This window comes from Aspergillus nomiae (assembly GCF_001204775.2).
Source record: "Aspergillus nomiae NRRL 13137 chromosome Unknown contig00452, whole genome shotgun sequence".
NCBI lineage: Eukaryota > Fungi > Ascomycota > Eurotiomycetes > Eurotiales > Aspergillaceae > Aspergillus > Aspergillus nomiae.
Genome location: NW_015378507.1, coordinates 1 through 25,269, shown reverse-complemented (window position 1 = coordinate 25,269; position 25,269 = coordinate 1). Strand labels below are relative to the sequence as shown.

General features: G+C 48.2%; 6 protein-coding genes across 6 annotated transcripts; 4 read left to right on the top strand and 2 right to left on the bottom strand.

The window, feature by feature from the left end:
• Nucleotides 1-95: 95 nt before the first annotated feature.
• Nucleotides 96-5,625, bottom strand: ANOM_010513 (uncharacterized protein; the record flags this gene model as incomplete). The annotated part of the gene is made up of 9 exons (XM_015555769.1): nucleotides 96-314; nucleotides 365-486; nucleotides 546-672; nucleotides 739-1,621; nucleotides 1,674-2,291; nucleotides 2,355-2,708; nucleotides 2,766-4,435; nucleotides 4,488-5,352; nucleotides 5,408-5,625. Coding segments are annotated over 9 exons (5,055 nt in total), but the record flags the coding sequence as incomplete, so codon positions are not given.
• A 2,823-nt stretch (nucleotides 5,626-8,448) lies between these two features.
• On the top strand, nucleotides 8,449-9,633 carry ANOM_010512 (WD40 repeat domain-containing protein; the record flags this gene model as incomplete). The annotated part of the gene is made up of 1 exon (XM_015555768.1): nucleotides 8,449-9,633. The coding sequence occupies one exon, from the start codon at nucleotides 8,449-8,451 to the stop codon at nucleotides 9,631-9,633; it is 1,185 nt and encodes a 394-aa protein (XP_015402327.1).
• Nucleotides 9,634-11,654: 2,021 nt separating this feature from the next.
• ANOM_010511 (uncharacterized protein) lies at nucleotides 11,655-13,732 on the top strand (the record flags this gene model as incomplete). Its single annotated transcript, XM_015555767.1, has 3 exons — nucleotides 11,655-11,944; nucleotides 12,029-12,258; nucleotides 12,324-13,732. Coding segments are annotated over 3 exons (1,896 nt in total), but the record flags the coding sequence as incomplete, so codon positions are not given.
• A 349-nt stretch (nucleotides 13,733-14,081) lies between these two features.
• On the top strand, nucleotides 14,082-14,803 carry ANOM_010510 (uncharacterized protein; the record flags this gene model as incomplete). The annotated part of the gene is made up of 2 exons (XM_015555766.1): nucleotides 14,082-14,117; nucleotides 14,171-14,803. 2 exons carry the CDS (start codon nucleotides 14,082-14,084, stop codon nucleotides 14,801-14,803), a joined length of 669 nt encoding a protein of 222 aa, XP_015402325.1.
• A 341-nt stretch (nucleotides 14,804-15,144) lies between these two features.
• On the top strand, nucleotides 15,145-18,307 carry ANOM_010509 (uncharacterized protein; the record flags this gene model as incomplete). Its single annotated transcript, XM_015555765.1, has 6 exons — nucleotides 15,145-15,628; nucleotides 15,691-16,102; nucleotides 16,727-17,176; nucleotides 17,251-17,387; nucleotides 17,473-17,778; nucleotides 17,901-18,307. 6 exons carry the CDS (start codon nucleotides 15,145-15,147, stop codon nucleotides 18,305-18,307), a joined length of 2,196 nt encoding a protein of 731 aa, XP_015402323.1.
• Nucleotides 18,308-19,761: 1,454 nt separating this feature from the next.
• vac8 (protein anchor VAC8) lies at nucleotides 19,762-21,927 on the bottom strand. The gene is made up of 6 exons (XM_015555764.1): nucleotides 21,670-21,927; nucleotides 21,476-21,596; nucleotides 21,300-21,413; nucleotides 21,004-21,249; nucleotides 20,195-20,944; nucleotides 19,762-20,143 (listed from the first exon to the last, which is right to left on the bottom strand). The coding sequence occupies exons 1-6, from the start codon at nucleotides 21,841-21,843 to the stop codon at nucleotides 19,812-19,814; spliced, it is 1,737 nt and encodes a 578-aa protein (XP_015402324.1). The 5' UTR covers nucleotides 21,844-21,927; the 3' UTR covers nucleotides 19,762-19,811.
• Nucleotides 21,928-25,269: the final 3,342 nt, after the last annotated feature.

Here is a 25,269-nt window from a genome sequence, read left to right as displayed (position 1 = left end):
ATTCTTTTTGCTTCTTATCAAGCAAGCTAGACTGGTTGGCAAAACGCATTGACTTAGAGGAGTTAGATAGCATGAATCAAACAAAGCCTATCTAGTTAGGGCTGATCGCCGCTATTCAAGTGCGCTTCGCCCGAACCCGGTACAATCGACCAATTCTCTGCAGTGAACAGCAAATGCTGGTTCGTCCTCATCCTCTCAGGATCAACGTATACCTTCATTGCCACGGAGTTTGTCCCTATATTGAAAACACGAAATATGATATAGATGTTCTCGGACCCTCCGGACCCCGATGCGCCCCCAGAAAACGATTGCATCTATTTTCAGTTAGCCGCAGATACGTCCCCCCTGTCTATGCCATACGTACCCGCTCGTATTGGTACTTGCTCATGTAAAAGGGCGTTTCGCAGGAGGAGGTAGTGGATTTGACTTCCAGGTAAAAACGAGGTCGCTTCCCCGCCCACATCTCGGAACTTAAGTAGCCTTTTGCTATGAGGAAGGAGGTTAGGATACCTTCGCTGTCGGTATACACAAGGTCGCTGTCTCACGGCCACACCATGGTTGCAAGTCGATATAGTCCTCGTGAAGTTGAATGTACTGGCGTATGGTGCTCTGCCAGCTTTCTCTGGAGAATCCTGGTAGATTTGGCCTGAGCCGGGATAGGACTTCGAATACCTGCGGATGAATGAGTCTATCTTCTTGTTTCCATGGTATGTCTGAGGCTTTCATGCTGATACTCACAAATAGTTCACCGGCCGCTCCTATTCGTTTGTCGCGCTCGAGCTTCTCTAGCGAACGAAGGTGGCCGGTATTGTCGCTTGGTTCGCGGAGATGCAGGTTCTGGAACTCACCGAGGAGTGATGTATCGATAGAGCCCCGAGTGGGAAAGATAAACTGGCGCGCAGCTGAGACAACCTTCTCCAGGATGGACCGATATTCTATATCTACGGGCGCAGCATTATATGTGGGCCTGGGGGTTGTCAGGAGAGAGGATGGTGACAAGCTCCGGAAATTAGGCCTGGTCCTTGACAATGGCACACTTTCTTCTCCGATTTCGCCCGACACGACTGACGGCGTAGGAAAGGTTGCACTGGGTGTATTTGATTCTGTGCCGAATTGGTTTCTATAGCCAGATGCTGCATCGTCACTGACCTCTTCCGCCTGACGGTCGCCGTTGCTGGTTGTCAGGTCCATACCGTCCTCTTCAGCAACCTCTTCGGTCTCAATACTCACAACCCCCGCTCGATCAAGAGTAGCGGCGACATAGGGAAGTGGCACTTGTAACACTTTCTCCATCACGTCCAACGCTCTGTCAGGAAAAGGCGCGCATATTCTTGTGGTTGGCTCTGTCATGATCCATTCTAGAAGAGCTTTCGGTATTCGGTCCACAAAGCATAGACATTGTGCCTTTTCATCTCGTGGCACGTATATCGTCAGATCAGTATCGGTTTCATGCAAATGTAATTCACTTCTCGACACTTCCACCAAGATATCTTTCCCGTCCTGGCTTAGATGCAATTCAGAGCTAATCCCATCCGTGGCACGGACCTTGATTGTTCTAAGAAGCTCATAGAAGGTATCCTCACTCTTCAGCATCCTGGGGCTATTGTAATGTGCAGCGATGCTATTGTTTTCTGCCATTAGCTTGTTTCTTCATATTCGAGGAACTAACGTACCGCAGCAAGCCATACGCTCTAAGAGCTATGTTTCGATCTTTTGACACCAGAGATTGATGGGCATCATTGCCCACCCTTGAAATCTCTTTGACAGAAACGGATAAATAACGTCGCTCAAGCCCAACCCAGTTCAGAAAGGGCGCCAGTCGATGTATGTCATTGACACTAAAGTCAAGAAAGCGGGCCTTTCCAGCAAACCAGTCGTACAGGTGTTTACGATCCGCGATTGAGAATGCTTCGTCGCAGCTGCGGAGTAGGGTCTGGCCATTGAGATCCCGTACGGGGAACACTTTCGCATCCCTGATCGACTGACTCTCTGGTAATTCATCGTCTGTTTGGAGGTACTTATTTAGTAGCCAAATAGTCTCCTTGACTTCCTCAATAGACGCAGACGTGCTTCCCTGGTCGACTAATTTCGTAATCACCATCTCAAGCGTCAAGGTTTGTACACCAATTATGTCAACAAAGAACTCCTCCAGACCTTCGTATTCGTCGTTCAAGGCTATCATCCCGTCGATGTTGGTGGCTTTTGACCATAGACATTCCGAAGGATTATACCAATCCCAGAAGCCATCTTCGTTCTCGTGGTAGATAAGGTCATGTTTATAAAACGATTCCCTGCAAGCCCTATCATCAGCCACATCTTTCTTTGTATTGCGGCGGAACGTTCAAAGAGCCTACCGGATATATTCAATGTCTTTTGACGTCTTCCTTTGCGGCAATAGTCTAGTTAATGCATGGTATAGGCTGCAAAATTCGCCATCTTTCGCCCGTGCGTACTCCTGACTACACAGCACCAGCTCCTCTATGACATCCATTGCAGCAACATTGCGAATCTCAAGAATATCTGTAAAAAGCCTAGCGACGAGATCGGTATTGGGAATGTCGCTGTAGAGCTTATGAAGAGGGGAGACGTTCCAAACATGCTCTACGGATTCCCATATGCAAAATTTCGGGGTATCCCACCTTTTATAATGCTCAGGGTTGTTGGCCGGAAGCGGAATATACACGAGCTTATACTCTTCAAACACGTTTCTGCAATTGAAGTTAGCCTCGTCATCGCCTAGAAAGATTGAGGTTATACCATCTTACAGGATCATTTTCCGTGTGATATCTGGGGTTGCGGACTCCCGCCATCTCGTGTATAGCCGATTATAGAGATCAATGACTCGTCCTATATCCTGAAGCGGAGAAGGGGATGGGTTTGCTTTTTTGATATAACGCAAGATGACGAAGATGAATTCAATCTCTGACTTGGGATACCCGAACCCTAGGGCCTTGGCAACAGTATATATGTCTGAAAGGCGTGTTTGATTCTCTGCCACGACAGAGGCATCCAGCCACGGGAAAAACTCATCATCATGAAGAAATTGCTTCGCATACTCTAGATGTTCGGTGCGGATGTATGTTTCGCCAATGGGGTGCATCCTGCCATCCTCACAGGGGACCTTGACTTGCAAGAGCTTTTTGACCAAAGCGGGATTGGCCAGGACTTTGTCTCTTCCGCTGAGCCAGTAACGTAATAGAAAACCAAGAAATTTCGATGGCTGGGCTTCGCCAATATGCGCGCATTCTATACTAAGGCTGCCGTCCTCAACCAAGGGTATCTCATCGCGGATGTTGAGCACTTCTTGTAGCCATTTTTGCCACGTGCGACTTTCCCCGTCAGGCGTCTCTGGACTGCTTTTGTTGATATAGTCTGGGTGGAGGATGTAACTATGTCCGGAGTAACCGTACTCAGGCTGTAGTAGCTGCTGAGCCCCATACTCGTCATGGCTGGGGAAGTACAATCTGCTTGCCTGTATTGATCGCCAATTGCCTCGATGGTCGCAGATGGAGGAATGCTTGTAATATACAAATTGATGATCTGTCTCTTGGTCAAGGTGAGCGGTCTGGTAGAGGAAAGCCAGATCTTTTCGAGAAGTCCCTAGATCTGAAATGTTCTTGATAAGAGAATGAAGTACCAAATGACGCACAAACGACACCTTAGGCTCTTTAACCCCCATGAGGCGGAAGAGCTCCATTCGCCTTGGATTGAGTTCTGCTGAAGGCTCTACTAGGCATATACCTGCTGTGGATGGAATCTGATATCTCGCGACGAAGGAAAAATATATACTAGAGTTAGAGGCCGATATGGAGGCCCAGACTCCATCAACGCGCGGAATTATCTTAAGCCTTCTAATTCTTGTAGGCCACTTGTGGCAGGCTTCGATTAGGATATTCGCGACACGAGTATGCCAATCATCAGATGTGTGAGGGGCGTACAATTTAGATCCAGAGTCTTGATCCAGGTCCTGCTCAAGCCTTACAAGGAAGTCGGAGATTCGCATCCGGCAAAGGCCATAGTCGTTCAAGAGATCTAGATCCTTGGCTTTATATTCGGGGGCGAGATATTGTTGATCCTGTAGGTCGGGGAGTAAACACTCCCCATCTATGTCAAGATAGCGTGATCGGGTTCGCAGCATCAATGGGATTTGGCGTGTTCGGCTATGTGTTCTGGTCCACAACATAGCTTCTTCAAGAAGGCAGGCCCGAATTCTGTCTACCAACCTGCCCCAGAAGCGATCTTCAGACATTTGTGTGATCTGTGGCAAGAATCGCATCCATGTGTAGCGAATGGATGGATGCTGGGCAACACTCAGGTGAGACAATGCTTGGACAAAGGCCTTTGCAATGAAGGGTATTAGAGCAGCATTACGAGCCGATGAACGAACAATATCCTGACGACTCGCATCCGTGACAAAGTCGGCTTGGATCAAGAACTACTTCATGTTAACATTCACTGCTTGCACAGGCCAATCATGAATCACTCACATAGAATCCCATTTTCCGAATGGGGAGGAAGGCATAGACATCTTGTACCTCGATGATCGGCGTCAAGTCCGGGCACAAAGGAAGAGCAACGACCACATCTGATGTAGCGTAGGCATTGCTCTCTATTTCACTCTGTGTGTAGGTGCGATTTTCGCTCTTGGGAAGGTGGCATGCTTTTTCAGTCGCGATATAGTAATCTCGGCTTGTTTCTCGAACATTGCCCCCTTCAACAGTTTGTCGTCGAAGCGTGGTCTGCCGATCGCCATGTCCAGGTTCTCGAGTAAATGTCGTCGAAGAAGTCTCTTCGCCGCGATCATTATGGATCTTCACTTCGATCCGCCGAAGGTTCTTCATGAATAGAAGGAATGTAGCCTGGAGCTCTCGAAATTGCTCTAGTGTGGTCTCGTATTGGCGAGAGAAGCTTTCGTCTGTGTTATGTTCATGCAAATACAGAGTGATCCGTGTGAGGTGAGGCTCAGGGATCTGCTCAGGCTCTTCCCAGACGGGAGATATCATTCCCATCCCGGAATCGCCAGGTCGGTGCTTGAACGAGAATGAAAAGTCCCCCGATTGAATGTGAACCTTCCAGGCCACCATAAAAACCGACTTGAACCCAATCCCCTTTTCACCGATATACCCTTGGGCTCCCTGCTTGGAGCTTTTTCCTACACTACATATTGCAGTCAAGTTCTCACGAGTGAAGCCGTCCTCGTTACACTCTAGCACAATCCGTTTGGGATAGACACGAAATGACACGAAAGGCATAGATCCGAGTGATTGTGCCTTATGGTATAAGTTGTCATCCGCATTCTGCAGTAGCTCAAAGACAAATCTGGCACTACTATTGTAAAGGTTTTTGGATAGTCTGTTTAATGTCATATTAGAAAGGCACGCAGTCAGTTAGATGGTTGGTTGCATACGTTATCACGGAAGATCCGATCATCTCATCTTTCTTGAGCATAGCTTCCTCGACCTTTCGCCGCACCTCTGCCGACATAGTGGCGAGGACCGTCTCGTCGAGATAGCCATGATCACCGGCAATTTCCTCTACTAGCCGACGGGCACTTTCCGTTCTATACATATCTGATGCTAGCCTCGCTGGGAATTGGAGTGTCAGAGATCGGGACCGTTTCTGCCCAGCTAAAACCGTTTCATAGCCACGTTAGATAAATGATGGCAAGAACGAGAGAGGGGTGGGCGTTGTTCTTAATTGTACGCAGGCCCCCTTATTGACTGTGGTAATTAATATACTAGCGCTCCCAACTATCGCGGCTAGCGTTATGCGAGTTGACTGCGGCAGAGCTCCAGAGAATCAGCCCACACCCTGTTCATGGAATTATGAGCCAGTGGCCGCGCGACTGTGAAACAGCAAATCAACCCAACGGACAGCAGGTCGGATTTTGTTACTTTTTACCGAAGTCTTAGCGTTTTACGTAAAACCGTGGCTGGTAACTACCACGGAGCTCCTGAAGATTTAGTGTCGTACCACCCCCGGCCCTCGCTACCACCCTGAGGCCCTAGCCTAGTGCCCCTAGGGGACTTGTTACCACTTATTCTTAGGGCAATGTCTTCCCTTGCCTGTTAGCTCGATTTAGCCCGCCATAGCGGAGGCGATCTGGTCGGCCACCCGACTTCTCGCCGCGTTTAAGCCACACGCCGGGAGGTTAGTAGTTGGGTGGGTGACCACTAGCGAATCCCTCCTGTTGTATATTTTTCACTTTTTTTTCGGATTTGCTCTGTCCTGTCCTCTTCTTCTTGTGCTTTACGTTCAGGCGTCTTTTCTGTTATCAAACAGACATTGTTGTGGTGGATATGGCCCGAGTATGAGGCGTACCACGTTAGGACGGAGTCAAATATCTGTACCAAATAAAATAGTACATCGAAACTATAAACCTTTCCTAGAATTCATGACGAATGCTATCCTTCATACTCTCAAAACATAGGACTATCTAGCCGGATAGCTTCAAGCTAGCCATCCCATAGCGATTATGCGGGTGGCTCTGGGTAGGAGGTCGGAAGTGATAGGGCTATCACCGAGAACCCTAGCTTCAGGTCCCCAAGTCAAAGCAATGTTCTAAACAGACAGGTTTGGCTAAACCCACCATCTTCTACGCTAGCACCGGCGGATTCATTCATTGACGCGCTACTGTGTACATGTTTTGACTTTATAGGACTCCACGATGATGTTGATTCAAGTAGTAATTCATACTGTGGTAAACATCCAGCTTTGTAGTGTATGTATGTCTTGGTTGTCAATGGCTTTTTTTTGGTAAGATCTTAAGAGAGAGAACTGGTATTTCATATATTATGGAAACATAGGATTATATAATTAGTGACACAAATCTACTTTACCCTATCATGCCATTGCTTATAAAGGGGTTTCCCGGTGGAGCATAACATGAACGAATCCTCTGAGGTTCAGATTGGCCTACGGAAAACCTACCTGACTCGACGAGGAGCTGGGCGCGGTCTCAAGAGATTCAACCTAACCCTTGGATTTGATCAAGTCAAACCTAGGACAGCATCGGTACAATGGCAAAGAGGAATTGACAACTATGATTACGTACATGGTAGAAGAGCAAAAGGACTTTGAGCATATGTCTCTTTATATCAGCAGGAGGATACTTCGAAGCAATATCTGAACCTCAAGAACCTGTCTACTATTAGATGGAATTGCCAAAAGCCTCACCAATAACCCTCCTGGCATCGATGTCTTCTCCCGGGTTGAACCGCCGATCGATATTCCCAAATTTCCCTGGCAGAAGATATTCGGTCATCCCCAGCCCCGTACTGGGTCCGATTCAATGTGAAGGTTCATACAACTGCGTGGCGCAGCGTGATGGACAAGGTACCGACCGCCCTAGGATCCAATCCACTCAAAACCAAGCCATTCTCTGTGGTTCCTGGACATGCACCGCTCGTGAACTCTCAGGGCAGAGATATTCTGCGATCCTTGGACTTGAAGAACCTGGGGAGATTGAGAGATGTCAATGACCCAATCAACCTGCAAATCAAGTGGGGCCCAAATCTTCCTGCCTGGAGCGCGTCGCCTGCAGCTGCTGGAAAACCCCTCTGTTCATGGCCGGACTCCTAGTGGAGATTTCCATGATGCGAGAATGGGCTGGAAGCCGGAAGAAGATGCTGAGTCGCAGCTGCCAACGGCGCCGTTTGCGACCCAAGTGGAAGCCGCGCCCCCCTCTCGCCTCGTGGCACTTGAAGCGCGGATGGCCCAGCTGGAAGCACATCTTGCTATGCAGGAGTCGGTCATGATTCGTCTTCAACAAAGTCTACTGGAGCAAGGCCGCAGGCTACCAGAGTGGAAGACATGGTCTTGCTGTTGAGACCCAAATCCGAACAAGTTAGGGGACCAGATGGGGCGAATGAAGGAGAATCGAGCTTGTAGAGGGGGATTGTCAACTGGGGCGCTTTCGTGTATCATTAGTGCAGCAAGCTACACGTAGTCAACGCCTCTAATGTGGTTTAGAGATTTAGAAATTTGTTTTTTTTGAGTTTATGAAAGGAAGGATTCACTGAGCGCAGGAAAAGCATCACCTCCCTACATGAAGCGATCAGAATATCGCAACAACGAAACCCTGACACAGTCATCGCATGGGTTGCTGCGTGCCTTACCATTCAGGTATGTGATAAACTGCATACAACATTATCAACCGGGGATAACTGACATCCAATACTGTACCAAAGACTCTGTAAAATGCAAATAATCCACCAGAAACAAGTGTCGAGGCAATCTCATATGTTGTGCTCAGGCTGGAGTGGTATTGTATCCTCTCTTCTCTGGTCCGCACCGCCCCTGGTGCAAATCTGCCAGATCGCCAGCAACAGCACCTACCTCAGAGAATAGGTAGTCTCTATGAGGCCACTCTTTCCATATGCTTCGGAATCATATGTTCGGATGGTGAGACAGTCTCCTCCTTAAGTACAGATCTGGCAAATTTGTACAATGTCGAGAGGGAGCTCACCTTACTTCTGTGCCTTTTCTCCGGATAGTCAACTGATCGCATCCGTAACGAATCGCGGTGAGGTGCAAATCTGGAATGCCACCACGGGAAAAATGCAACATGTCTTCCGTGAGTCGGAGTCTTGTGTATATGCCGTTGCATTCTCGCCCACAACCGCTGGTTTGCTAGTGACCACAAACGGGAGCAAGGTCAACATCCAAGACATGACGGCCGGGCGATTGAAAGCAACTCTAGACCCTATGTTGGGATGTACTGTGCAGGGTGTGACATTTTCGGCTGATGGAACGAAGCTGGTAGCAGCCATCGGCAACCATGTCGGCATCTGGGATGTTCCATCCTTCGAGAGGACTCTCATTCCTGCAGGCTTTGAAATTACCCCCGTGAGGTATGTGCAGTTCGGTACGAATAGCAACTTCTTGCTGTCGTTATCCAACTCCCGTGTCACTGTGTGGACCATGGAAGATGGGCGGAATGTCCGCAAAGCAGACCTGGATGAAAACAGTCAGATCAATGCAACTTCACTCTCACCAAATGGAATGTATGTGGCATTGGCTATCCATTCTCGACTCCGCATCAGAAATACGGGTCAAAGCAATGCTGGTGGGGAGATGTCATTGGAATGGAATGGTGAAGAGATCACATCGCTGGCGTTCTCCCCTGACGGTACACTCCTTACCGTAGCAATGTTGATCGGAGATTTCAAGATATTACAGCACCCGTGGACCGACGATCCAGTACAAACGTTGAGAGGCCATGATAGCCTTGTATCTCAGCTCTCCTTCTCGGCTTCCGGACACTATCTCGTATCCCGTGAAATGTCTGAAACGTCACGAATCTGGAATGTGGGCCACAACAGCCCGAATCATGAGGCAGGCCATCTGGACGCCATTACCTGCATCGAGCTTTCATCGGATGGAAGATATCTGGTATCTGCATCGCACGACGGGAGTCTCTGTCTCTGGGACGGGAACCAAGGAACCTTTAAATGCAAGAAAGGGGATGATAATTCAATTGCCTTCACCATCCAGTTTTCCGGCGACGGCAATCGTCTCGTTACAGGGGCCCACGACGGGGTCGTCCGCCTTTGGGACATATTTAACAGCACCCTAACGTGCACTCACCGCTTCGCCGAGCATAGTAAATCGGTCAGGGCGAGGGGAGAGTGAAGTCGAGTTGCTACACGCTCTCGCCGGCCGTCGTTGCGATGTTATGGCGGTGGCATTTACGCCCGACAGCTCCCAGCTAATTACCTGTTTCTTTGATAAGCAACTGGCGCTGTGGGACATTAGCACAGGGGCCTGTATTATAACCGTCAAGACGTCGGCATGCTGTCATACACTGCAGGTCATTCCCGACGCACCTTGGTGGCTCAAAACGGAGCTTGGGGCCATTCCCCTTCCATCCACCGGTGCCCCGAATCCGCATCTGCCATTGCAGTGGCGCTACGGAATTTCGAGGCCTCGAGGGTCATTGTCGGTTAAACATGAAGAAAGGACCATGTTCTGGTTTCCCAGGAAATACCTGTCTTTTGGGTACGAAAGAGCAACCCTCGTCCAAGGAAGCAAAGTGATAATTGGGTGTCACTCAGGTCAAGTACTGTTTTTAAATTTTGAAGAACCAGCTGAAGTAAGTCCACGCAAGGAGTAGAGTACAAGTCTCGGGAGAAATGCATTCAGTGATCCAGCACATACGAAGCCTATCCTCTTCTCATAACTGTTGACAGGTCTATTCCTCGACCTGCCTATTGGGCTTCGCTATGGGCGACAATATGTGGTGGGTTTCAAGTGAACTTGTTGTCTCTTACGCAAGCGGTAGCGGGTAAACGCAGCTTCATTGGGCTTCTCTTCCTTCGCATGGAGGAGTTCTGGAAATTTCAATAGTTGCTACGGATGTGTGGATGGATGAATAAATTACTCCTCCTGCTGTGTGTAGCCGATGGTCGTCTGTGCCGAGTCTGTTGTCTAATTGTACCTCTCTTGGTTTTCAACACTTTCCCAGGTGAATTGCTTGTCCTGTAGAAGCTTTCTATCTCAAACAGTCCCATAACCAAGACCCATTACCTCTCCCAGATCTCCCCTGTTTGCTTCCCCTTGGTAGCACTCCAAAAGGGTCTGTTGCACTCTCTCTGGTCTCCATATATTCACAGGTTCCATCCCCTATTTGTCCAGATTTAATCGATTATGTCCTGTCCGGGGCTGTTTTCTCGCCTGTGTTGGTGCTTCTCGCATTTTGCTCTATTCTTTCTGTAGCCAGCCTGAAAAAAAAATAAGACTATGTGGTATTTACACCTATGATAGATCATGATTCATGGTGAAGCTATGGGTTTTGTATTATGTACATAATCACATCCATGATGTAAATATATGTACAGATTTTTAATCACCTGACTGCTAGCGGTGTCACTACAAGGTTCGGGTCGGCTTCGGGTCGGATCCAGCGGAGATCCCGTACCTAACTAACTAGTAGTAGACTAGTAGTAGTAGTCTATTTTTCATATGCGCATCCGCTGCAAAATATTATGTGCATGCGGCATCTGGGCTTTTTATAGGCACTAATATGCGTCATGATCCTGCACAAAATGTGCAAAGAGTTTCAAAGTGGAGGAGTGAGTGACGCATCCTGCACAGGTATGAGTCATATCTTCATCAAGAAGACTTGTGGTTTGCAATTGGGATTAGAGTTAATTTGCTTCTCCGGTGAGCCTGGAGGTCTAGGCATTTTGCCAAGGGCACTTGCACTGTTCAAAATGTAACCACTGTGCTTGAGCAAAAAGGGTGTGACTTGAAGATAATGGAAGGGGTTGGTATATTATGCAGGTATTATGCGTAGTTATGTGGTGGCTGACAACACGAGAGGTGAATCTCCAAACTCCACACTTGAACATGAGTCAGACGAAAAACGGCTGTGCTAGACCAATCACGCCATGGTGTTCTCTGGAAATCCATCACAAGTGAGTCATCCCACCGAATGAGGTTCAAATTGACGCAGAATGTTTTTAGTCTCGGGGTCTTATTACACAGTAGAGCCTGTAGCCAGTCAGGTTCGCAATAATTCTGCTACTTATGGATACCTCTCTTTATGGTCTACAATGCCGACATCAAGCGCAAGAAGATCAGTCTTGAGCTAGTCATAGAGTAACGGAAACTCAGAACCAACCATGCTTGGCGTGCGAGAGGCCAGATAAAAGGATGGAGCTAAACACGGCGATACCCTTGTTGTTCTGCACTTCGAGTTATCTCTAGACCATTCGTCCAGCACTATGTCACCCAGATTGCAGCTAGAACAGACCCCCATTGTGCGGTTGCCCACGTCTTCCATCCCCAGTCATATCCAAACCATTGTCGGCAAGCGATCGGCCATCTCAGACGCCATCGAGGAGTTTCGTGGTATACCATATGCTCATGTGCCGGGAAGATGGGGGCACTCGCACCTGAGAGATCGTTTACCGCGGGATATATTTGACGCTACGGAGAACGGGTAGGCGCTCATCCCTCGCAAGCAACTACTCCCTCGGATATTTATAGAGTTGGTGCAAGACTCAAGGTTCTGACCATCCCATAGTCCACGATGTCCTGCGCTGGGTAAACCCGATACGCGGGCGTTTCAATCATACTTGCCGTACCCGGATGACCGTCAGGATGAGTTCGAGTGCTTGAACCTTTTCGTCGTGCGCCCAAGCAAGGAAGCACTAGCAAAGCACGATATCAATGCCGAGACGACTCGGCTGCCTGTGCTTATTTGGATTCATGGTGGTGGCTTCATTGATGGCGCAGGCACAGATCCAGCGTCCGGTACGCGTTCTAACATTGCGAGCTTACTTCGATAAGGTATCCGCTAACCACGAGTCTCTAAGCAGATCCTTCCCGGCTCGTTCTTCGTTCCATCTCCCACAAAACCCCTTTTATTGCCGTATCTATTAACTACCGTCTGGGTATATTTGGCTTCGGCGCTTCATCTGACATGATCGCAGCCCAAGGCAGCGACTCCCCTCTCAAGGGCGTGAACTTCGGTCTCTACGATCAGAAACTTGCGATCATCTGGATCAAGCGCAACATTGCTGCGTTTGGAGGAGATAATACCAAGATTACAATCATGGGTCAATCCGCCGGTGGGGTTTCATGTCATCTTCACCTTCTCGAGGCAGAATTTGACACGAAGAGACCGCTATTCCGCAAGGCTGGTTTGATGTCTGGACCGGTTGGGGGTCTCGAATTGACATCGATGGGAAAAGCCGACCAGCGCTGGGCAGATCTCTGCCAACTGTGGTCAGTCCAAGCTGAAAACCCAGTTGAGCGAGTCAACATGTTGAGAAGAATACCTACCAAGGATCTGCTGAACAGCGTTGCAGACCTTCACTGGGTGCTTTTTACACTGACCATCGACGAATTGACCATTCGAAAAAGCGACCTGGGCTGTGGCGTTTCCGTCCATCTTGAGCACGGCGGTTTGGGCGATGAGAGCACGCCGTCCGACGAAAAGGTCCAGGTCCTAATGAGCGCAACAGCTGATGAGTTCAGAGGCTTTGCCCTGATGGCCAACTGGGATTACACCACATTCCACTCTCTTTTTACCTCGGGTTATCCTTCGGAGGCGGCGGCTGAGGAGGTTCTTCAAGAATACGGCATTTCGCCTACCTCTTCGGATGAAGAACTCTTTGAAGGATTCTCCCAGTTCATATCTGATGCCACGATGATGCATAAGATATATCGCGCAAACGAATTCTTCAAGGTTCATCGTGGGAAACAAGCACTCCTCCGTGATCAGGACACCAAGCGTGTGGGAATACAGTATCACCATTTAGAATTCGGCAATCCCTTCTCAGGGCCCATGCAAGGAGTTGCGCATCACGGCGTTGACATGATCTATGCCTTTGGCAATTTTCACGACGCGCTGGACAAGGCTGACCAAGGGATTTTGGAAGGTTACGTTGAGCCCAACCAAGCTCATGCAGAGGCTAGTGTTGGCGAACCCTCTATGAACACCAAAACTACCGATTACCGCAAGTCCAACATTGATCTCAGCCATGAGTTACAAGATAGGTTGATCCAATTCGTGGTTGAGGATTGCCAAGAGACCGATCAGCGCGCATATGCTGATGATATCCTGACTTTTTGTCCCGACCGATCGGTCTGTGTAGAGAGTTGGTCTAGTGGCGAGAAATGGATATCAAAGAGGAAGAAACTCGCGGCTTTAGATAAAGATTATGATTCTATGATAGCTGCCACGCGGAGACTTGTAGGGAGTGTTGTTGGTATGGCCTTGTAGAGGCTTATACTTGCACTCAGAAAACGTGGACTTCATATAGAAATACACGAGTCCTGCTCATTTTCTGGGTGGGCTGCACATGGCCCTTACGCTCAAGCTATTCCGTCAAATGCAAAAGATGTTTCTCTTCTCTCACTTGGAACCGTTTGTTCACAACTCTAGCGCTCCACTAATGTACTATCGGCAACATCAGCATGCAAGTCGACGATGTTCGGCGTAAGCCACTAAAATAGTAAGTTATATGTAATTATATCCCTTGCATCTCCCAGAGCACATGACAACTGAACCTATGATCTCCAAGCTCTTCCCTTTCCCTTTCTCCCTCATGCCCCTTTATGCCTATTTAATCATGTCTTATTTCTTCCCACGCCGGCAACCTCCTCAGGTAGGGCGTTTCCACATTTTAGCCAAAGGACCAAATCAAGCTGACTCTGTTAGACTCTCGAGCTAAACGGCCATGAGATTCTTGCAACCGAGGTTGAGCTACTAGATCCACGTCGAACAGTATATCGTTTCAAACTTAAACCGGGCTCATATCGGTATCCAATTCCAGAAGGAGCCATCTCTATCATCGTTAAACAACAAAAAGAGGACTGGGAGGAAGAGTTTAAGGATGAAGAGATAGCCTACAAAAAATTAGAGGCGCTTCAAGGAACGGTGATCCCATACTTCTATGGCCATGGTTACTTCGATGGGCTACCTGCGCTTATATTATCCGATATCAATGGGATTCCTCTGAGCGATTTGGCTCGCAGCAATGACGAGGTTCCGGAGGATGTGTTGAAAGCTTATCTGGAGAAAGTTTTCAAACAGTTTTCCAAGTATGGAGCGTTATATCGAGACCAGAAACTGGATAACTTTTTATTGTGTGTTGACAAAGTCATGGCTGTTGATCTCGAGCGGGTTGAGTTTCCAGATCAGTTTCGTCCATGGCACCCTCTTGTCAACAAGGGGGGACCGAGATCTTTGATGGAAGATTTCGAATACACGCGAAATCCCAGGCGTAAATCATCTCCGCTTGACTTTTGGATCTCTGGAAATGATACGAGTGCATCACAGCTGGCTAGTTGATTTTATACCGGCGATCTATCAAGGAAGTACTAGAAGGCTTGCTTCTGCAGTTGAATACATTTGGTTAATCGGAATTGTATGTTGTCACTTTACAAGCCCCCAAAACAATCATACAGGTATTACACCCGGCACTTCGTCCAGTACTACCAGTTAGATATCATAATTAGATGTGGCCTACCACGACGACTAGAATCCACTAGTGATCGGTGACGGTGGCTTGACCGCGGAGTCCAAATGTGATACAAGTACGATTCGTAAGTGAGAATCGAAGGTTAGAGGGCTTAAGCCTATTGAATACCGAGACTGCTCATCATAGTTATACTAATGCTGTACACTGTATTATGTTCAATAATCCACACCCCTGGATTAGGAACCGGGCTCGTCGCGATGGTAAGAGCAGATCTCTCCCCTTGCATTTTTGCTTCAGAAGTACCATACATGCCATGTCGTACACTCCACCTTCAGATGAACATTGTAACAACTTATATGCGTTCCTAGTTAATAAGTATCCAGGTGTATCCGAACTCTTCAGCAGCGCTCCATGCAGCCTTAAAGTCCTATGCTATGCAAACCAGCGCGAGGAGCCGTGGAAACCTGTCCTACCTGCATTGACTGTTATATCAACGGAAACAGACACATTCAGTATCAATCTACAAAATTTGAGCACCGTTCTTCAAGAGCTGAGGCTAGATAATACGTCCCTGTCCCCAGACTTCTTGTGGCCTCTGGATGAAAGCGGTCGACCACTGCCAAGTGACGGAACGCTGGAATGGCCTAATCTAAGGATCTTAGAGCTAAATGACTTCCCACCATTTCTCCCTTCAGGTGCTAACTTCCTCCCTGCCCCTTCCAAGAACCTATACTGACAATACTCTCCCAAAACACAGGTAAATGGCTCGCCTTACCCACACCTGAAGAGCAAGCCAGAATAGATCAACCTAACGACGAGATAAGTGCCCCGGAGGACCTGATCGGGGACAACGACCGTGGATGGGCATGCCGAGAGATGGTCGACCATGAGGAATTTCATCGCCTTTTTACGTCCATAGGCCACGCAGCACGACACATGCCCCATCTAAAATCCATCACGTTTAATCTCGATCATAATCCAACCCTGGAATTCTCGTTCCGAACCGACTCAGATCCTATCACTGCTCAGTGGCACTCCATGGCACAGCCGGAGTATGACCCTGATCGAAGGGTTGCTGAAGCTTGGGGGTTTCGGATTGAGGATTATAACTTTGACACCGGTGTGAACTTTCCTTGTTGGCCACCAGAAGAGATGACTCGCAGGCAATTGTGATTAAAGGGCAGTCAGGCTCAAAAATTGAGCTGTTCGATGCCTGGGATTAGGGTCCATTGGGATGCACATTTTGTTATTGTTATATCCGATTTGGGCCGGAGGGTGGATAGGAGAGCAGTCTTGCGTTGGAGTACGTTGTTTTGGACTGAAAGGGAACAAGACGCAATTAATAAGGGGGAAAGCTCACATACGATTGGAATCGTGCAATACCTACGTAGTTAACTACCTGAAGCTAAGGGTATGCGCACGTGAACTGGAGGCGAGTATACTCTGCTGGAGTTCATACTAAGCGAAGTAGAAATGTAGCTTTTAACTACCAATGAGGCCTTGTTTTAAAGTCCCTAACTGGCTTAGTAGTGCTTAATCATCCAAGCACCAAAATCTCAGAAATCCACCCAATCGTAACATCCTACTCTGTGCAAACCATGAACGGCTCTTACATCTACCCTGTCAAACTGCTGCGCCGATATCATGACAGCCAGTTTACCTCTAGAACTTTTATCTGATATTGCAAGACTCCTCCATTATGGTGGCATTTGTTTGGTTCCATATACAACCGTCTGTCGTCAATGGCAGGCAGCTTTTGAGCCATTTATCTACTCTGATTTAATTGTTTATAGTGATAAAGCCTACAAAGACGAGGACCAGAGAGGGATGTCTCTCACGCATTTTCAAAAGCTCACATCAGGAGCCGGCGCTATAAGACGAGCCTGGATACGGAACCTGCAGTATGATATTCTAGTGCCATTCGAACTGTTAGACTGGACAACACGCAAAAGAGAGACAGGGCAATACAGCATAGCTAACCCCGTCCGAGAGGCAAATAACCGGGCATTTCAGACAGCTATCATTAATCTATTTGGCATCCTTGGTCAATGGGATCGGAATAACCGTCTCTCCCTAGACCTAGGGCTGCGAGGCCGCCGAGTCGGTGAAAACCCCGCCCCGGAGCCAAACACTTCATATTTTGATATTGCTGGGGACTATCGACACGATTTTAAAACAGGGCGCACCGATGCGGTTCCACCGTACCGGGCGCGCTTCTACAATAACTATGCATCTGTTCTGGCGTACGCTCATGTGTTGACAAGCTTTCTTTTCCCAATAAGCGGATTGCTTTCTTTAATGCTCGGGGGGAATGTAGGCATCGGTACCATCAAATATGGGCCGGCACAGTGGCACAGATAGTTCAGCACTGTCCGACTGTCACGGAACTATATTTGAATCTGGACGAGTGGGTAAGGCCAGATCATTTGGAGTATATTAAAGCCCGTCGTGATGGTATGCGCTTATATATCCCCCTTCGCTCATTCTCTTGCATTCAAGAATGCACCACGCTACGATTATCACGCTTACGAATACTCAGCTGTATCTGAAATTTTCAGCAACACTCCACATAGCTTAAAGGTGTTGCATTACGCGAACCAACCTGAAAAGCCATGGAAAGACAGCATGCCCGCTTTGAATGTCCTATCTACAGGGACCGACACTCTTACTGTGAATCTTCGACGTTTAAGCACCTTTCTTCGAGAACTAAAGTTAGAGCATACATCTCTATGCCCGGATTTCCTGTGGCCGCTCGATGAAACTGGCCATCCGTTGCCTTCTACCGTGCATTGGCCTAACCTAACAGTCCTAGAGCTCAATAATGCCCCACCTCGTCTTCCTTCAGGTAATAGCTTCCTTCTCTTCTCCAAGGTCCTGCTATCTACATACCCCATGAAGAACATCACTTGACCAACACCCACAAACCCCCAATAATGGCTAGATATATCAACTAAACCACCAAACCAGGACAATGGCTCGCCCTGCCCACGGCTGAATGGCAAGAGGAAATAGACGAAATAGAAGATTGGGAAGAAGAGATCTGTGATTACGAGAGTGGATGTGTCGATCGATCCATCAATGACGATGAACAGTTCCATCGCTTCTTCATTTCCCTAGGTTACGCGGCCCGGCATATGCCCCGTTTAAGGTATATCCAATTTAGTCTCGACCATGGACCGACAACAACGTTCAGCTTCAGACGCGACTTGGACCCTATTACTGCTGAGTGGCTCTCTGAAGCGGACCCGGAGTATCGACCGGATGAACGGGTTGCCAAGGCCTGGGGGTTTCGGCTTGAAGATATAGAGATTATGGGGGCTTGGGATATGGAATCTGTTGTAAGGTTTGCTTATTGGCCGCCAGAAGAGGTGTAATACTTGTCCTTTGTCGGTTGGATATATCCTAGTACATACATATGTATGAAGTGATTTGTATTAATCTTCGGAAATTCTGCGCTGCCTGTGATTTGACCCTCTATACCACCAGTACCTTTCACTGTTGTTACTCTATACTACTGTCGCTCTGGGGACTAAATCTTGCCATTGTTGTTCTATAAGCTGCTTCTTCCCCTAAGACTGACCTTCACACATCATCCAGGTTTCTGCTTGATACAACCCATATAGCTATAAATGATACCTTCTTTCCGAACCTCCCCCTTGTCTTCGCTTTGCTCTTTTGTTTAATCTTTGTACTGCGATCTTCTTTTCCCTTTCCTTCTCATTCATTACTCTATCTATATACCATCACCAGCTAGACTCGAATTCTCTTCATTCTCCAGTTATAGACCTACAGGTCTCACTCAAAACATACCAGAACCCCGTAATCCACCAGATTAGACTTAGACCCAGATCCATAAACGACAAATCCCCCCCCCTGCATATAGTCTTCCAGCTCCAGGCACCTACAATTCACATTTCGTACAACCCCAAAACCACAAATACAACCTCGTAGCCGGGATACCCCGGTACAAACCCAACTATTACCTAATTGTTCTACAAATATGTCCCAGTACAGGCCTCGCAGCACTGCAACTTGATCGAACATGTACTCCAGCCGAGTCTTTTAGAGATGAAATAGAGGCGAGGTAAACTGAACTCAATATGGAGCTGATAATTTTGCTTCTCCGGTTCTTCTTGTTTGGATTTTATTATTATAATATTTGGGAGGTTAATCCCGAGTACTCGGGGGAGGGGGGGGTAACATCGGTCTTCCGGTTATGGGATACTCCGTCCTACATGAAGCCTCTTCGAGAGGAAATTTGTATCTTGCAAAAAGAAAGTATTCAGTGTAATTTTTATTCATGAGGGTATGGCATACTCGTTTCGTACGGGTACTGAGAAGGATGAACGGTATATCAAGTACTTAAGGTTATAAACTTGACCCACCCAACCCGTTTGATTTGCCGGAAGAATCGACTGGTTCGACCCACTTCAGCCTCTGGTGCGGAAGAAAAGCACGTCCCTTCGCGGTGGGTCCAGCCACGTTAGGAATCGACCACGACATGGAAAAAAACAGTAGGGCAATACAGAAAAGGAGGTACCAGCTAATACAACACACAAGTTCAGGTATCACGGCAATCAAATAGACGACCAGGACTGGTCTAAGAACCACAGCATTTATCAAAGTACATACAAAACAATATAAGCATACAGCTGGAGAAAGTAGGCCGTGGGATAAACGGCCACCAGGACGGATCCCGATAATTATTCCCATCACATCGGATGCTCGCTGAAGCAAAGAAAGTGACACTGAATCGAATGCCCGCTGAACACCTGCGAGAATGTAAAGTGAATGTAAAACACAAGGTCAACTATAGACGAGGGGGAAAGGAAGCTATAGGGAGGAAATCATTAAAGGGAGTCACGGCGCGGGGATTAATTAAGCTTCCACAAGCGTTTGTCGGGGGCCGTTACCAAGAAATTCGAGGCATCGTCGTGCCAGCGCAATTACCTCGCCCTCACCATCTTCCTGGTCCTCCTCGTCGGACTCGATATTCTTGTCGGAGATCGATTTGACCATCTGCACGACATCGTCGGATTTGGCAATATAGCTGATCAGTCTCTTGTCCTCAGACTCCAATAGCTGAAGGAGAGTCCAGATCGCAATGTGCTGGAAGGTAGGGTCTCCGCTGGCGAGGAACCGCTTCAGATAGCCGTGGATACCCCCGTTGGGATCCGCCCAATCTCGGACAAATATCGAATAGTCGCCGACTGTGTCATATTAGCAAATGCGGGACGCATTCAGAACTGCTCATGACTTACCCTTGGAGGAAAGATTGCCCAAGGCCGCAGCGCTATTCCCTTGCACTTCAATACTTTCGGACTCCGTCAGAGGAATGAGAACGTCAAAAACGCCGAGATTCAAAAGGTGGGGTTTGAGCTCATCACTCAGAGCCAGAACAGCAATGGCGGCAGTCATCTCGGACTGGACGCTGAGGGGAACCTTCAGAACCAGGTCCTTGCATTTCTGAACCGCACCTGCTTGGAGGACAAGCTCCTTGTTACGGTCCGAACTGGCGGCGAGATTTCGAAGCGTGGAAATGGCGTGGCACTGTATCTCTTCATTATCCGTCGAGCCAAGCAAGTCCACCAATGGCTTCAAAAAGCCTGCATCAATAATCGGTGATTCGTTAAGCGGGTGAATAGAGATGTTGCGAATGCATGCGACGGCGGAGAGTATGAGGGGAAGGTAAGAGGACTGCAAGAGGCGCAAAAGCGGGGGGAGACCTTTGGCGCGAACGATTTCGAGTTGGTATTTCTCGTCCGACGCCAAATTGCGAAGAGCCAGCGCGGCCTGGCATTGGACTTTGGGAGTGGAGGAATCCATGAGATGGACCAGTGACTGAACCAACCGGGACTCGGTTTGAGCAAGTCTCTTTCGGTTTGACGCATCGACGGCGATATTGCTGAGAGCAGTTGTGCAATAGTATTGTACATCAACATCGGAGGAAGAAAGCAACTGAACCAAGACGGGAATCGCGCCAGCGTTGACCAGTTGTTGTCGGTTATCATCTATACACCCGTCAGAACAGGATAAGGACCAACCGCGTGTTTCCAGATGGTCTACCCACCAGAATGTGTCATGTTTAGCAAGGCCCCCGTCGCGTTCCGTTGTACACGCATATCCTTGGATTTCGCCAGACGAATCAACGGTCCCAGAGCGCCCGACCGAGCGATCTTGGCCTTGTTGTCCTCATGCGTAGCTAGATTCGTAATGCAGCCAACTGCATTGCATTGGACTTCGACATTGGGCGACATCATCTGCCGTATTAGAGGGGCCAGCCCTCCAAGGGCGACAATCAGTACCTTATTATCCGCTATGTGGTGTCAGTGATAAGTCGTTGCCATCACCGAAAATGAGACCAACCATTGACAGCGAGGTTTCCCAGCGCAGCGCTGGCCGCGCGTTGTACTTCAATATCAGAGCTTTGTAACAAGAAAAGGATGGGTTCGAGGGTATCCCGATCGACTTCGCGCACATCTGCGAGGAAGAAAGGTGGGGGTTAGCCGCGCGAAGATCATCGAAGCTTGAGGTTCACCCACCTCTCTCCGTGATTTCAGCAAAGGTCAAGCTGGCGCTTCGTTGAAGGTCGACATTATCGGAGTATACCAGTGTACTTAAAGCGCTAAGCGGTTCGCCTCTGAAGAAGTCGGTCTCGGCTCTCTACCCGGTCGGTTGAGTTAGGATCAAAATCACGCCAAGAAATCCACACAGGGATGAGGGTGAGCGAACATACATTTTCAAGGTAGCCTAACAAGTCGGAAACCGCTTCCCGCTCATTATCTGCTAAGGTTGTCTCGTAAATTCCATCCCTCGAGCGACCGCCGATCGGCCCGAGACAGGCGGTGATATGACACCAGCGGTCAACTGTCGAGAGACAGGATAAACAAGCATTTGCGATCCCACTCATGCCTTAATACCACAGGCCCGCAAGACCAGACACCGGCCCCACAAGCGACAAGTCTAAAAACGAAAGGAAACGAAACCAACGTTGTCAGTCCGACCGGCGAAAGACAACCTTCCCTTCGTCCCAGGGTAGTGTCCTGTTCCCAGGGAGGACCTCGAACGATGGGTTCTCTGTTGGTCTCTGCCGAGAGACAGGGTCAAGGAAATGGAGTATTGTGGATTGCGATGGGAATCGATTGATGACGAGACAAAGAGACGGATGGGAGACTCTGCATATAGCCCGATGAGAGTTGAAGCCCGCGGGAGCACAAAGAATGGCGCGTGAGAGGCAGGACAGTTTTTGTCGATATTATTGTCGGTTCGAATTCGAGATTAGTGTAAAAAGGACCCCAGGGTCTTGCCCAGAAGGAAGGAGATCGAACAGTGAAGGAAGAGGGAGGGGAGGGGGGGGAAGTTGGTGGTGGTGGTTGGGAAGAGGACCAGGAAGAGATGGCAGACGGTGAGGTTGAGTTTAGTTACTATTAGTGGGCCTTAGCTTGGAGCACGGGTGGTGAGTGACCATACGGGTCCCAAGTGAAGGTGTTGGCAAATGATAACGCGGGAAAGGAAGAGAGCTCATTTCCCTTTCTCACTTCCCGTCACCGACCATACACCACAACAACATTTGGATTTTCGGACCGAGAATCAATTCGATTCAAGAATGTCAATAGTGGAAATAATATTATATTGTTTTTTGTTCAATTCCAATTCTCGTTGCTCCTGGATTAGACTTCATTGTTATTAAAGTATATCCAAGAAAGATAAACCACTGTTTTGTGTCCGGTACGGGTCAGGTAGACATACCTTCACCTGTTTCATTTTGTTTGTTATGGTTGATCGTGTTTATCAAGTACAGTATAGTATGTACGGACTTTGTCTGTATGCTACCTTATATCTCCCGCTAGTCTGTCTCCTACTGCAGATTTCAATTTGATCGACCCACCATCTGGAAAACGCCCAAGCTATTTCTACAATATCGATCACTTGCTGGGCGCCATAGCAATCACATCATACAATCCTGGCAACCCTCCCCCACCAACAATGGATGAGCAAAGTATAACCCTCCCTGGTCTAATCATGGGGCTACCCGCTGATCCACCCAGCAAAACTTAAGGGTTCGACATGACACTCACGGTGGTGAGAGAATCATTCTCACGGTCACGGGGGAACTGTCTTCCTCCGTACTCGACAATAGTAATAGAAACCTCGAGACACTCGGTCAGACCTCTTCACTCAACTTCACTCAGTTCCTTGGCCATCACAGGCGAGAATGACTTGCATTTGGAGGCTGATACTGCCTGTTGGTATCAGTAGTTGATATTATATATAAATGCAGGTGAATATCCCGACAAACCGTAAAGCTCACCCCGTTCGCCTATCTTACCAAATATTATCTGTACACCGGAGGCCAACCCCTTGACGAGTGATGCGACATGATCACCGGACAAAGGATGGATGATCAACGGGCTGTTGGCCATAGCGGCCGGGGGTGGTTCCCATTTACCCAAGGCGGGCTTTGCAGTGCCACCAGGCATATTTTATATATATGTCGGTTATCATTCTGCTTTGAACACTGTACTTTGTAGACCGAGATGTATGTACTCCGTAATCTACAAGATAATCTCGGTTCGCCCGAGCTTGCTGAAGCTTGTGGCATTCCATTCTGAAGAAGATGCAGGTCGCTGCCGATCGGCAATGGTTCCTCCGTCCTTGGGTTAGTTTAGCACTTTTGGCTCCCATAAACACTAATCAAACGTTTTAATACGTCATAATAGCCCACTTTGAAGCCAAGAGGGGAACGGAGAAAGGAAAAAGGAAATAAAAGAAGGCGGTCACCGCGCTCAGGTCAGTCGGCTTCGGGATTCGGAAGTATTGGAGAATCGGGAGGGCTAATTGGTAAAAGAAGGACCCATCGATCCATCTCAGCTAACCGTTGAACATGCCATAATGAGTTACTTCCACCGAGACCCGTCCAAATTGAGGGATCCACGCAGGTACCTATTCCCTTTCCTTTTCCATTTCACTAACCGACACTGATCTTAGTCCATGATTGTTCACGAGTGAATGTTGCCCGCTTACCACGTGAGGCGATGGCCAAAGAGGGTCACATGAAGCCACCATCAACGCCAGCTGGACTGAGTAAGTAAGAAATAAGGCTGTACCTCTGGACAACGGAGTTGAAGTCAAATGCCTGCGAGCGATGATTGGAATGGTCGCATGTTATCCCTTCCTCGTGTTGCCCCGCAAACTAAGACCCGACACCAACTGCGGAGCAGCCCTAGTCTATAGCACGATGTCTTAAGCGTCTTAGCAACCGCCATAAAAGGATCAATGCGAAAATCGGTGAACTTGCCACCATCTCTTGAAGGGCGACATCCACGTCCACGTCGCGTAGTTTTGCTGATGGGTCCAGTCACTTTCACTTGACCCATGCATACGAGGAGTTCTTCTGGGAAACTGACTAAGACTCTTATCTCAGCACGGTCCAGTAAGGAATTCGCCAAACTCTGTGAGACGGCAAGGACGTACTTCAGATGTACTCCGGGACTGTCAACTGCATGATGATCCACGGCGGAAGAAAGCTTACTGCGGGACCAGAAGAATCTCAAATCTCAAATCTTGATTCCTTAGTCGCTGCGTAGCATACGGACTGTTGTCTTTGCCAACACCGCCTGTATAGATTCTTCTATACCCCTTCCATGCCGCAACGTGAGGTAAAGGGACTGGGGAAAATCGTACCTTTGGCTCACCGACGGGGTCGCGTGTTTGTTTTTGTGATGGGGTTGGTCCAAATGTTCAGATAGCTACAACTTCACGCATACCTACCAAGCCATACCATCCCATTCAGATGCCCCACTGGCAGATCTTACCATCTGACTCGCATACTTAAGCTACTTTGCCCTCTTTGCCAACAGCCATCGTGCCCTTTCTCCTCCCCCTTTTTTTCTATTCTGGCCTTCTTCGCCTCTCCCCTCTTCTGGTCTAGTGTCCGTTTCTCAAATCACTAGAGAATCGCTTTGATCCCTTTAAAGCTCTTGCAACCTGCCTCTGTACCCCGTGCTTTGTTATTTTTTGTTTATGATTTTATCTTACTCCGTATTTACTCCCTACGATTTCGCCCTTGGATCCCTGTAGTTCGCCACGGTTTCTCACTAGAACATCCACTTTTGCGACCCGATCGGATATTTCCTCTAGGGGGATTGATTCTAATATAGGGCGGTTGCGCAGATCACAGGAAGCTCCCTGTATTATTCTTCTTCTGATCGATTGATTCTTTCTTTTCAGATTTTTAAAAATATTTTAATTATCTGTTATTACTATTATTTTTATTATTTTTCATATCATTGCATATTATTTTTCTTGTTAACCCTTTCGCCGGGGTGAATAATTG

Bases quoted from the DNA above. Each gene is read 5' to 3' on its own strand.
- vac8 (XM_015555764.1), bottom strand. From the start codon at position 21,843: ATGAGTGGGATCGCAAATGCTTGTTTATCCTGTCTCTCGACAGTTGAC. The intron at 21,414-21,475 runs GTGGGTGAACCT...TCTTCCTCGCAG, and splicing joins TGCTGAAATCACGGAGAGAG to ATGTGCGCGAAGTCGATCGG. The intron at 21,250-21,299 runs GTTGGTCTCATT...GACACCACATAG, and splicing joins GGGAAACCTCGCTGTCAATG to CGGATAATAAGGTACTGATT.